The 12,560-nt window shown below is 37.8% G+C and overlaps 1 protein-coding gene across 2 annotated transcripts in view; it reads left to right on the top strand.

Annotated features, from left to right (window-relative positions):
* Positions 1–12,148, top strand: part of camk1b (calcium/calmodulin-dependent protein kinase Ib) — a 54,368-nt gene extending 42,220 nt beyond the window's left edge. For both annotated transcript variants that reach the window (XM_020933871.2, XM_020933870.2), the window contains exons 4-12: positions 1,894–1,968; positions 6,398–6,536; positions 6,685–6,811; positions 6,929–7,004; positions 7,084–7,196; positions 7,328–7,406; positions 7,477–7,564; positions 7,808–7,931; positions 9,037–12,148. In XM_020933871.2, coding sequence (XP_020789530.1) covers positions 1,894–1,968; positions 6,398–6,536; positions 6,685–6,811; positions 6,929–7,004; positions 7,084–7,196; positions 7,328–7,406; positions 7,477–7,564; positions 7,808–7,931; positions 9,037–9,080 — 865 coding nt within the window. In that variant the 3' untranslated portion in view covers positions 9,081–12,148. The remainder of the gene's footprint in view (positions 1–1,893; positions 1,969–6,397; positions 6,537–6,684; positions 6,812–6,928; positions 7,005–7,083; positions 7,197–7,327; positions 7,407–7,476; positions 7,565–7,807; positions 7,932–9,036) is intronic.
* The last annotated feature ends 412 nt before the right edge of the window (positions 12,149–12,560 follow it).

Here is a 12,560-nt window from a genome sequence, read left to right as displayed (position 1 = left end):
TGAGGAACACTCCAGAAAAAGCAATAACATCTCCATAGACAGTGTTGTAATCCAAATATGGGTCTTTTAATTTTTTTTTCTGCTTGACCTAAAGTTCATGTTTTTACGCAACACCTTTAAAATGTCACCAATAACACGAGGACAGGTGTGAAGAGCTGGGAGAAAGGCTGTAAGTTCAATTCATAATCAGGTACTTTTGTGTAGGGTAAGTATAAAAAATAATCATAGTTGTATTTCGATCATTGTAAGTTAGACTACCGACTACAGCACACTTTATACAAGGACAGTGGCATTATGAAATCAAAATGTCATAAATGAATCAAGTATTCCTGATTCACAGCAGCCTGAATTCCTTAACCAAGTACTGTTGGTTGGCCTGTATTGGCATGTTTACACTTGCACATGTAAACACCAGAATTAGGTCTGAACCGGGACTAAAGCTGAAACTAAACCTGAACTAGACCAGAACTAAACCAGGACTAGAATAGAACCAAACCAAGTCTATATCAGTACTAGAGAAAGGGTGCGTAATGCAGCTATATAACTTTTTGGTTGGTCACTTGCTTGTTTCTGTGGATATGCCATTAGTCTGCCTGGAATGTTCCACAGTATGACATCAAACATCTCTACCTTATATTTATTCAATTACAGGTGGTTTTATAGTTCAAAAACAACATTCCAACTGTGAGTGGGGTTGCCTCTCCACAGATCTGACCTGTAACTTGTTCTGGTTTGGTCTTCATGAAGCTAGAAAGGTTTAATACCATACTGTGAAACATTACAGACAAAGCAATGACATCTCCAAGGAGAAAAACATTTGATGGACCCTCCACCAGAAAAGTGATACAGTGCACCTTTAAAGGTAGAAAATAGATTCAGACACAAAAACATGAGAGAGGTTATAGGCATTTTATAGTCTATTTTTGCCATATCACCAATCCTAGTGTCTAGACTAGCCTCATAGTTAAATAAAGGGGGGCTCAGGTGCAGTGTGGTTTACTGTGAGGGGTAAAACAGCTCTCTATAATTGAGCGTTTTTGACGAGGGCAGATCTGAGGCACGACAAAGGCCATGCTCGACTCAGTGTGGCCACCAAATTACCCACAATTCCCTTCACCTGTCCTCTCTTCCCTACACCAAACACTGTACATAAAAATACGTGGAAATTCAACTGCATTCATTTGATGTCCCTTAGTTCAATGCAGTTAGGAGGTATTCCTGTAATAATATGTTGTTTTAATTAGAAATGTCCTCACAGGAAATCCACTCATATTGAGCATTTCTATTATTGACCAGACCCAAGAACTCACTGTATCACCTCAAAAATCTGCATTTTATCTTTATTAATTTGACCTGCTCTTCTTGTCTTATAGAATCTTGTGATATCATCTAAAACCCAACAATAGCTTATTAGGAATGATTCCGGCTTAGTAATTGCTTAATTCATACTTGAACCCTAACTTCTAACCCTAACCCATTAATGAAGTAATTACAATGAATCAATATTTTTTGACAAACCAAAAGATTTGAATATATAATATATAAAAAAAAAAATAGCTGGACTTTTTTCCTTTGCTACATAATTCCATATATCTTTGCCATGGATCCTACATGAATGACTAAGGGATTACTTGAACTACGTCATATACTGTATTTGATGTCTTCTGTGTATATACAAAATGTAAGAATACTGAAAGTTTTGACTGGAAGTGTATATGGAATTCAGAGAGACCAGTGTCACAAAATGGCTGCCCCTAAAATCTGTTACGGTGTTGTTGTTGTTGTTGTTTTTTTGTTTTGTTTTTTGTACATCATTTTTAATTAAAAGTAAGATTATTTTGCAATGCTTTTTAAAATAAATATATTGCTTGTTTTTGTCTCTTCTCTCCGCAGAATCAAACACGCCAACATTGTTTCGCTGGAGGACATTTTCGAGAGCAAGACTCATCTTTACCTGGTCATGCAGCTGTGAGTGTTTACAATCTTCATAGTTTTCCACCAAGAAAATTTGACATTTCAGCTTTAAAATTTGCTTTCAAACTGGTTTTAAAAACACACAGAACTATTACTAACCAGGAGTTTTACCCCTGACATAGAACCGCTCTTCTCTGTCAAATGGAAGACCTAAATTGTTGCACAGGATCTCTATAACTGCCCTAATCACATTTATATTGACATGTTTTGATAATGCCCTGTCCTATTCTCTCTTTATCGCTTTGTATCTCCCTGTTTTCATTCCTTCCACCCTCTCACTCTCTCCCTACTCACACCCCTCTTTCCTTCTCCTTCCTCTACCTTCACTTCCTCTCAGTCCCCCTTTCTCCATCCCTCCTTCTCTTCCGTCACTTACTCATCTGTTTCTTCCCCCCCCTTCCCTTTTCACTTTCCCTAATCCTTTCTTCTCACACCTGCCTCCTTCTCTCTATCACTCTTTCTCTCTTCTTACATCTGCTTTCTACCCTTCCAGACCCCTCTTTCTCTTCCACTTACCCCTCTTTTTCCTCTCTCCTCTTTGTCTTGTTTTCTCTCTCCTGCTGCTCTTTTTCTCTTGCTCCTCTCCATCCTTCCCTCTCTCCCTCACTCTCCTCTCTCTTGCCTTTCTCCTCTTTGTCCTCCCCTACTCTCTCTCACCCTTTTCTTTCTCTCTCCCTCTCCCTCTTCCTCTCGCTCTCCTTCTCTCCCTCCCTGTCACCCCCCCTCACTCTTGATTTTAATTGCAGCCTGTAGTTGCTGTACAAAGGGCTGGTGGTGGTCTCAGGTGGGGGCAGCTCCACCCTCCTCCAGCTCAAATGTCAAAAGAAAAGAGCAGCACATTTAGAGGAGCCTTCTGCAAATACATCAATCATTCATATGATTATCAAAGAAAAGAAGCACAGGGGCAAAATGGGGGATCTAGGTTATTGAATTTGTCTAAAGAAGGTCTAAAACAGGTCTAAACCAGGAATAAAATTGGACAAAACGCTGAAACAGGACAGAGCCATGTGTAATGAAGTCTAAATCAGAACTAAACTCTGACCTTAACAACACCACACTCAGTATATTAGCTCTTAACAAATAAGAAATCCCAAAGGATTTCAGGGTGCAAAACTGGGTCAGAACCAGAACTAAACTATGTGTTATCATGTCTAAACCTGAACTAAACTCACACTTCACTACTAAACCCCGTTCCAAACCAGGTCGAAACAAGGTCTAATTCAGGACCAAACTAGGTCTAAATCAGGACTAAACCAGCACTAAACTAGGACTAAATCAAGTCTAAACCAGATCTAAACCAGGAATAAGCCAGGAATAAACCACGTCTAAACCAGATCTAAACCTGGACTAAACCAAGACTAAACCAGGTCTAAATCACGACCAAACCACTTCTAAATCAGGACTAAACCAGGTCTAAACCAGATTTAAACCAGGAACAAACTAGGACTAAACCAGGCCTAAACCAGCACCAAGCCAGGTCTAAATCAGATCTAAACCAGAACTAAACCAGGTATAAAACAGGTCTAAACCAGGACTAAGCCAGGCCTAAACAATGACCAAACCAGGTCTAAATCAGATCTAAACCAGGACTAAACCAGGTCTAAACTAGGTCTAAACCAGGAATAAGCCAGGAATAAACCAGGTCTAAACCAGATCTAAACCTGGACTAAACCAAGACCAAACGAGGTCTAAATCAGGACTAAACCAGGTCTAAACCAGATTTAAACCGGGACCAAACTAGGACTAAACCAGACCTAAACCACGACCAAACCAGGTCTAAATCAGATCTAAACCAGAACTAAACCAGGCTAGGGATGTGAATATTTGGCAAAAACACTATTCGAAAATCAATGACAGCTATTCGAATATTATTCGAAAATCGACCCCCCCTTCCCCCGCCCGCACACACACGCGCATGTACGAGATGACAGATGGGGTATTTAAGCGCAAAAGTTTTAATCAAACAGCAACCTTCCAAATCAGAAATGAGCATCTTAATTGAGCAACCCACATATGAAACAATATGAAATTATATTCAAGACTATCTCAATTTTAAAAACGCATGACCAAGCACATACTGTAGCCCACTGCGCTACTTTCATTGAGCTGCCCGCTGCAGAGACTCGCTCCGATGGCACGGACGTCGCAGACACACCTAAGTAAGCGCTCGCTAACTTTGTCAATCGAGGGTATTTCTGTTTGTTTGTTTTCCACCATGTCATCGGGTCAGTGTGGAGCAAGGGGCATATCTCCTGGCAGTACTGAGTTCATTTGCGCATGTTCCCGTGTTTCGGCGTGTTTCGCTCTCAGATGGCTCTGCATGGGAGTGGTTGATCTATGGTTTGCTAGCTTCACCTGACAGATTTTACACTGAACCTCTTTGTCATTTAACAAAGTAAATGACGACCATACGGAACTTTTACTTGCTTCTGCATTGCTAATGCCGCGCGATAAGTTTTCTTCTTCTGTTATTCCGGAGCAGCCTCTACACTCGGCCTGGTCTACCGCGCCTACAGGGACTTTTACAGTCTGTTAGCGCCACCTTCTGGCCGAATGCCGTACATGAAATATTGGTTAGGAAACGTCTTTATTCGAAATTACTATTTGAACGTATGACGAATATTCGACTATTCGAAAATCATGTCTCATCCCTAAACCAGGCCTAAACCAGATCTAAACCAAGTCTAAACCAGGTCTAAACCAGGCCTAAACCAGGTCTAAACCAGGTCTAAACCAGGACCAAACCAGGACTAAGCCAGGCTTAAATTAGGACCAAACCAGGTCTAAAGGACTAAAGCAGGTATGGTAAATATGTAGCCTGATGTCTCCATATATTGTGCTACTACGGAAACACATTGGTTAAAAATAGCCTGTTTTTTACATTACTGAGTCTTATTAAAGCATGGGAAGCAGACACATTCATTTTAGTTAAGTGGGCTTTTGATACAGCACTATTCTCTGTGATCGGTCAAAACCTTCTAAAATTAGCTTAGAATCATGTTATGGTTTCTCATTATTTATCCTCAAATTTAAATTATGATCAGCTGTTTATCTAACTGTGTTTCTCAAATTGGGGTCCATGGTCCCATTTATAGCGCATTTATGCCTTAATTATGGTGATATGCAGATCAGGAAATAGGGTGCATTCACACTTATGTATGGTTTGGTCCTGGTTTGATCTCATTTTAGTCCTGACTTTGATTTGGTCCTGTTATAGTCCTGATCTAGTCCTGGTCTTGTCCCTATTCTAATGTGATGTTTGTGGAAGTCAGAACTAGAGAAGTTATGATGAATACTACGCTGACTTATCATTCAGTATATGACAGAAATAGATGGAATCATATGTTTTGGGGATCCATATTTATCGTGAGTACTTTTTTCTTTGTGCTAGTGGGAATTGTGTAATATTTACTTCACCAATTAAAAAAACATTTAAAATTTGCTGTAGGGACAGGCCTAGTCTAAACACCGGCTTTGGTACCATTTTAGGTCTGGATTTGAGAGTGATGCTTAGTCATGGTTTAGGCATGTTTTCATTTATTTAGTATGGAAGGACAGTGCAGTCGATAATAAGAGAAAGAAATGATTCAACAACTGTAAAACAACAAAAAACATTACTAATACAATGACTAGGTTTCAGATGACATCACAACTTACTACAGCTCAATATTACTTAATACAGATGGCTCAGCTAAAGTGAATATTGTTAAAATGCTGGTTTGGGTTCTAATAGAGTGAGTTCTTGAGTCTAGTCACTAATAGAAATGATCAGATACAACATTTGTGATTTTACCTTTGAGATAACTCATGACAAAGTACAGTGTAATCAATATGAAAAATTGGCTCTTGCCCCCCATCTGGGAGTATGACATCATCACTTTCTTGAAACCAAAAGTACCAATAGTGTTGTTAAAATGTGGATCTCTAGACTCTAATCTAACCTAAAACTAGACACTAATTTGGACAAGTATTGATTCTGAAAAATACGATTACACAATTTTTCCATTTCCATTTTATAATGATCTATAGCAGCACAAGTATAAGACCTCCTGCAGGTTAAACATTGCATAGATATATTGGTTTGAATGCTGGGGCACTGGTTCTTACAGCTGTTTACATGACAGAGTGATTGATTACTGTACATTATGCAAATTACTCTCACTTAAAGGAACCTCTCCAAATCAACACGTGCAGGTTTAACTAAAGGTAATATTGCCATCTAGTGGTCAATATAATGCACAATTTCTTTCAAGTAAAATAGAAAAAATCATAACAGCAACAGAGATAGAGACATTTTAAAGGATAATTTTTGAAGCTAAAATATGTGATTTAAATAAAACATGTTCCAAAAAATAGTTGTTGCTTGTAGATTTTAATTGTTTTGTTTAGACTCATTTTTTCACACGTCTTTCATATTTTTCAGTGTGTCTGGGGGTGAGCTGTTTGACCGCATCATAGAAAAAGGCTTCTACACAGAGAAAGATGCAAGTAAACTCATCCAGCAGATTCTAGATGCTGTGAAATACCTCCATGACATGGGCATCGTGCACCGAGATCTCAAGGTGAGACTCTGCAGACATGCACACTCGTTTACCACATTATGATGGGACTCAACTAACCAGGACTATGCCAGGACTACACTAGGACTAAACAAGACCAAATTTGGAACTCCACAACCTGGAACTAAACTTGGACCTGTACACGTTTCAGCCGGAGAACCTCCTGTACTACAGCATGGACGAGGACTCTAAGATCATGATCAGTGACTTTGGTTTGTCTAAAATCGAGGGAGTGGGGAGTGTCATGTCCACAGCCTGTGGGACCCCGGGATATGTCGGTAAGTCAAATATCAACTCTATACTATTAGGCTTTTTTTTTTAACACTTACTTTTCCACTTCATTATTTCAGTAATATTAATGTCTATACAAAGCTAAAGCTTTTGCTTTATTTCAGCCCCTGAAGTGTTGGCTCAGAAGCCCTATAGTAAAGCAGTGGACTGCTGGTCTATTGGAGTCATTGCATATATTCTGTAAGAAAATTCTGCAAAAAATACAAATTAGAACCAATCCTAACTAAATACAAAAAATAACAGTCTTTGCCTCTTGTAGATTGTGTGGATATCCTCCATTTTATGATGAAAATGATGCCAAACTGTTTGAGCAGATCCTAAGGGCTGAGTACGAGTTTGATTCTCCGTACTGGGACGACATCTCCGACTCTGGTACAGGAGCATGCAGAAATATGCATTCATCTAATCTAATCCATATAGATGTTGTTTCCATGACATGACACTGCACCAACTAGCTTAAATGGGTAATAATTTGCATTGAAAGTAGCTCACTGTGATTTCAGCCAAAGACTTCATTGTTCACCTGATGGAGAAAGACCCCAGTGTCCGATACACGTGTGATCAGGCTCTGCAGCATCCCTGGTATGTTTGTTTTTACATAAATTACTTTCATTTGATATAGTTTGTATTAATAGTTTTATATTTATTGCAGGATTGCTGGAGACACGGCTCTGGATAAGAACATTCATGAATCTGTCAGTGCACAAATCAAGAAAAACTTTGCCAAAAGTAAATGGAAGGTGAGTCCAATCCTTCATGCACATTATTGTTTACATACATGTGTTCCAATGATACAAGCTTAAAAATGTAAATTCATGTCATTATATAATTTAGATGAGGTTGAGTAAGTTAGTCCTACAGTGAAGAATTAATTCAGTCACTTTTATTTAAACAGCTCTTTTATTTAGGCTTTATAATACTGTTTTTCTGTTGAGAGAGCTCCACAGTGAAAATAATGATGTTTTGTTGTCTCTCTTTTGCAGCAAGCGTTCAATGCCACAGCAGTGGTTCGTCACATGAGGAGGCTGCAGCTCGGCACCAGCTCAGAGGGACCCACATCTCTGCCTAGCCCCTGCAGGAACCAACTGCTGCCAGAGGAGTGCTCAGGTGAGGAAAGCAAGCACACACCTGTCTCCTGTATACTGGACTGATCTTATTCCACCCACTTTTGCCTCTAAATGTGACTTCCAGTTAAACAGGAATCCTACTCATTTCACTGGAGAATTTGAAAAGTGTTTTGCCTAAAATATAATGTAAAGTAGGTTGATTTGTGCAAATGTTTAGTTTCCATGTGAACCAACAAGGCAACAATGCACCGATTCTCCTTTTAAAACAGCTTTGTAGACTGTATAGAACTTATTTGCTGTCAAGATACAATAGGTAGCCTCAAATTAGTACAACCCCAATGACAATGGTGGCGCCCATAGCAACTTCTAGAATACAGTGCAAAAACAAGCATGAAGAGAGCTTTTCAGTCAGTTTAAGTGCTGTTGTCTAGTGTAGTAGCAGTAGTTGTAGTTGAAATAGTTGGTAATTTTAAAGCGTTTGTTAATTTTTGGTTTATTAATAGGTCAAAAACAGTCTTCCCAAACAAAGAAGACATGAGATCAATTACCCAGGTACCATGTTGAATAGTAGTAGGAGTAGCAGTAAGTAATAGTAGTAAGTAGTAGTTGGTAGTAGTAGTAAGTAGTTGTAGCTGCTGTTGTTTTTCCAGTAGTAATTAATTTGTATTAAGTAGTAACGAGAGTAGGTTGGCACAGCAGTAGAATACAGCAAGAGTTGTAGTAGTAGCCATACTTAAGTAGCAGCACCACAGGAGTTAGAGGGTAATTCTAGTAAAGGTATTTTTAAACGATAAAAGCAAATTTTGAAGACTCTTGCATGAATTTAAAGTTTTTTAAAGTCTGAAATCATTTCACAACTCCCAGGTTGAGAATCACTGATGAAAGAGGCCTGATATATATACAAGTTTAGATCAGGGGGTACTTGAAAGCCCAAAGGTGAAATTTGATATGGAAAAGCTTAAAAACGGCTCCACATTATTGAGTTTTTCTTGAATTAACCAAAAATCTCGCAAAAGAAAGTTCAATTCTCTCAAATGGACAAAAATGTAAATCCAAGTAGCTTGTTCTTCTTCTTTTGCTATAGAACCTACCTGGACCACTGAGGGATTACACAGACTAACCAAAAACCTGTCTCTTTTCCTCAGAGGGCCGATGTGAAGGTGGTGTGGATAGTACTAACTGCACATAACACACTGGACTGTAGCAGGACGTGCTCTCCTCCTGCTTTTATTTAACATCAAAACCACAACAACAGAATCACCCAGAGACTTCACTCCTCTTTGAAAACTTCTGCTCTGGGTCTATTACTCTACTGCAGCGTCACTCCATCCTGCAGCCTGAGGGGGGCGCTCTCACACTGCCTCCCAGCCGCAAACAAAGGGCCAGAGGTGAAGAGAGAGAGAAGAGGAGACGGTACAAAACTGGTTGAAGATAGAAGATGGATAATTTAAATATGTTTTTGGATATATTGGCTGATGCAGGTTAAGATGGAGATTGGTTTTATTCACAAAATTGACATTTCATTTTAGTAATTAATGCTGTTTTTATATTTTTCTGTGATTTTAACAGCTTATATTTGTGCATGAAGGGAAATAGATTGCATTTATTGAAATTTTATTTAAAAAATGTTTAGTGGGTTTCATCTTGAGAACCTTAATTAGCTTTTCTTTTTTGTCATTTTTGCAATCTTGCCAACAACACAGCCTCATCAGACTGACAAATAATATATTAAACAAACTCCATAATAATTTTGTTTCACCCTGTAAAGAATATCTGCCCAGTGTTTACTCTTGGGCCCTCCAACTTATAATTCAGAAGATAAAAACAACTTAAAAGTAAAAGTACACTGTTTAAAGCTACTATATGAGAGAGGAGGCATATGGGTTACTTTATTGGTCTGTTTAAATGAAAGGGATTTTTTATTATTATTATTATTTTTATATTCTAATTACTACAATGTGCTCCTTGTCTTCATTTTTGGAGTTCGACTGGGGTAAGGTTTGACGAATATGTTTTATCTTGAGCATACTTTACTAATACTCTTGATTAGATTGAAGTAAAGACAACTAAGGTAACTTAATGTACATGTGTAATTTGTTCTTTAGTCATAACTGAGCAAAAATTTTATAGAAGTTTTGAGCAGAGATGAGATCGAACCTTTCTTTCTTTGTAATAGCAGCCTCTGGCCTGTAGTGGGAGCAGTCTGTCCATGTAGTGACCTGTGCTTTTGACAATCCTTTCTAGAGTAGCTTATGCAAAAAAAACTGTAGCCTTTTGTTCAGTTATGATGGTGATTTATGTTGTGGTGACTTAACAAATCTTACCTGGAGTTTTAGAGTAACATTATGTAAGATTTTGATTTTAAATTTCATAAACATTACCTTATTTGTGTCCTTAGATATGAGGTAAACTTGTTCAAATCAAATATTGCTTTACTGATAACAATTGCTGATTTCAATTACAAAACCAGTTACAAAACCTTTGGACATGATAGTCAAATTGTTTATGTTATAATTTGGTGGTTCTAAGGACGATAACCATTCAGAAAGCAGAATGATCCTTACATAAGTCAAAGCAGGTTTAGTTGTGATGTTGAATACCTTTTTAAATCAAATTATTTGTTATGAATCTCCCAAATATAATTGTGTAGCACATCCTCAAGATCGAGGAGCTATTTAACATTGAAAGAAAAATGTGTTGATGTCATAAAGGATATTTTAACAAATTTTTGTGGTTACTTTAGTGTCTATTGTGCTAAATGTGGTCTTTTAATGTACATTTCAGCACATTTCTAATAGATTTTAAACATATAATCAGATTTTTCTTAGCAGGACAGTCCAAAATATACTGAGATATTCAGTTTTGTCCTGTACGCAGGTCAGGTACTTGGTTGTGCTTTATTATTTGTAAAATCAAATCAAAAGATACAAAAAGTGAAAATCTGTAAGGGTTATGTCTATTCATTTGTAGCTATATGTTTTATTATGAGACAACAGTGACACAAAATGTAAAGCAAATCATTCTGTATCTCAAAGGTTGGGAGTACAAATCCCCGTCTCCCCAATGCATGTAGCTTTTGTGTCATTGGGCAAGACACTCCTCACACCGTTTGAGCCCACTTTATGACCTGATTGTGTAGGTTTGATCCTGGTTTAGTTTGGGGTTTACTTCAAGTTAAGTCCTAATTTTGATGTAGGTGCTGAAAGGTAGCCATGTCTGCCAGTCAGGTTGCGAAGAATTGACAGAAGTAATTGGGAAAACTCTTTACCATACCCCTCTTCTTCCTGTATGTTTTGTGGTGCCTTTAAGAGCAGAGCAGCAGTTTTTGGTGGTTCTCTGTGCTTCAAACTTTGGACCATTTTTGCACAAATTTCCATTGTTTTGTAGCAGTGAAATGCAGTCAGTGTAGGAAAAAATACGTTTTAAAGGTGCATTATGTAACTTTTCGGGGATGGAGTGTGATACCTGGTTGTCTCCATGGAGATGTTGTCGCTTTGCCTTAAATGTTCCACACTATGTCATCAAACCTATTCATTAACCACTCTTTAGCTTTTTTTTTCCTTCATTACGGGTTTTTTATTGCTCAAAAATCACTTGAAAAACATTATCTTTTGCAGTGAGAGATGTCACCTCTTCCCTGATCTGACCTGTAACATAACCTGGTACTGTCATCTGCTTGTCTCCATGGTGATTGATTTTAAGTTTAAAGCCATTAAAATAAAAGCAATGGACATAAGCAGCTGGCAGACCTTCCACTAGAAAAGTTACATAGAGCACCTTTAAACAGCAAAGATTTAAGATTTTATTTTATTTTTTCATAGAGTATATTGATCTATATATCTATATCTATGAGGGGTTTTGTATTCTGTAAAATAACATGCTTTGTTTGTGGAATGGACCTATGTGTAATGATAGAAATGAACACAGAGTATTTTTACTGGTGAGACTTTTGTTTGAAACAGTTGAGGATTTGAGCAGTGGTTCTATCGTGTTTTTATGGGGCAGTATTTCAAAAAGAAAGCCTGGAGTATGTAGCTCTCAGGGTGGAGGGTGAATTCATTTATTGTTTTGAATATTGACAACATAATGTCTAATTTGTCCTTAAAGAAAACAACATAAAAGCTACCAATTTGCTCTCATCAGTAGGTATTTCTTATGGTGGTAGTTATAGTTTTCTATTTTGTCCCAAGTGTATTGATTTTAGGTTTTAAAGCCACAGTATGTAATGTTTAGCCAAATAAATTGACTGAAATAAAATGCTTTTTCATTTTGGTGTTTATGGCACTGAAAAATCTGGGTCCTTACTCAGAGCGGGCTTGCATCTCCACAAACCAGGCTCTTATTTGGCCTGGAGGAGGACCTTTTCCTGCTTGTTTCCACATAAATGTTTCAAATTATGGTTTTGACGCAATGACGTGCCACCTCCAGAAAGTGACATACTGTATCTTTAGGTTAAGTTTGATTTTGCTAAAGTTCAGTATTTCAGCATGCACTTGGTTATTGTTTAATCCATACAGGTCTGTGTTACAAAAAAACAAAACTTGCTGAAATGTAGCTCTTACTTTTTCAGATTATATTGGGTATATAAACTGATTTTACATGCGGTTTAAGAGTAGACTTACAGGCAATGATTGTGGTCTTGTGATGCTCTGTAAAAATACTTCTACGC

Source organism: Boleophthalmus pectinirostris, unplaced genomic scaffold (genome assembly GCF_026225935.1).
Source record: "Boleophthalmus pectinirostris isolate CB_2022bp ecotype Guang Dong unplaced genomic scaffold, ASM2622593v1 HiC_scaffold_3, whole genome shotgun sequence".
In the NCBI taxonomy this organism is placed as follows: Eukaryota; Metazoa; Chordata; class Actinopteri; order Gobiiformes; family Gobiidae; genus Boleophthalmus; species Boleophthalmus pectinirostris.
The sequence above is the reverse complement of the archived record's forward strand: the minus strand, read 5'-3'. Positions and strand labels throughout refer to the sequence as shown.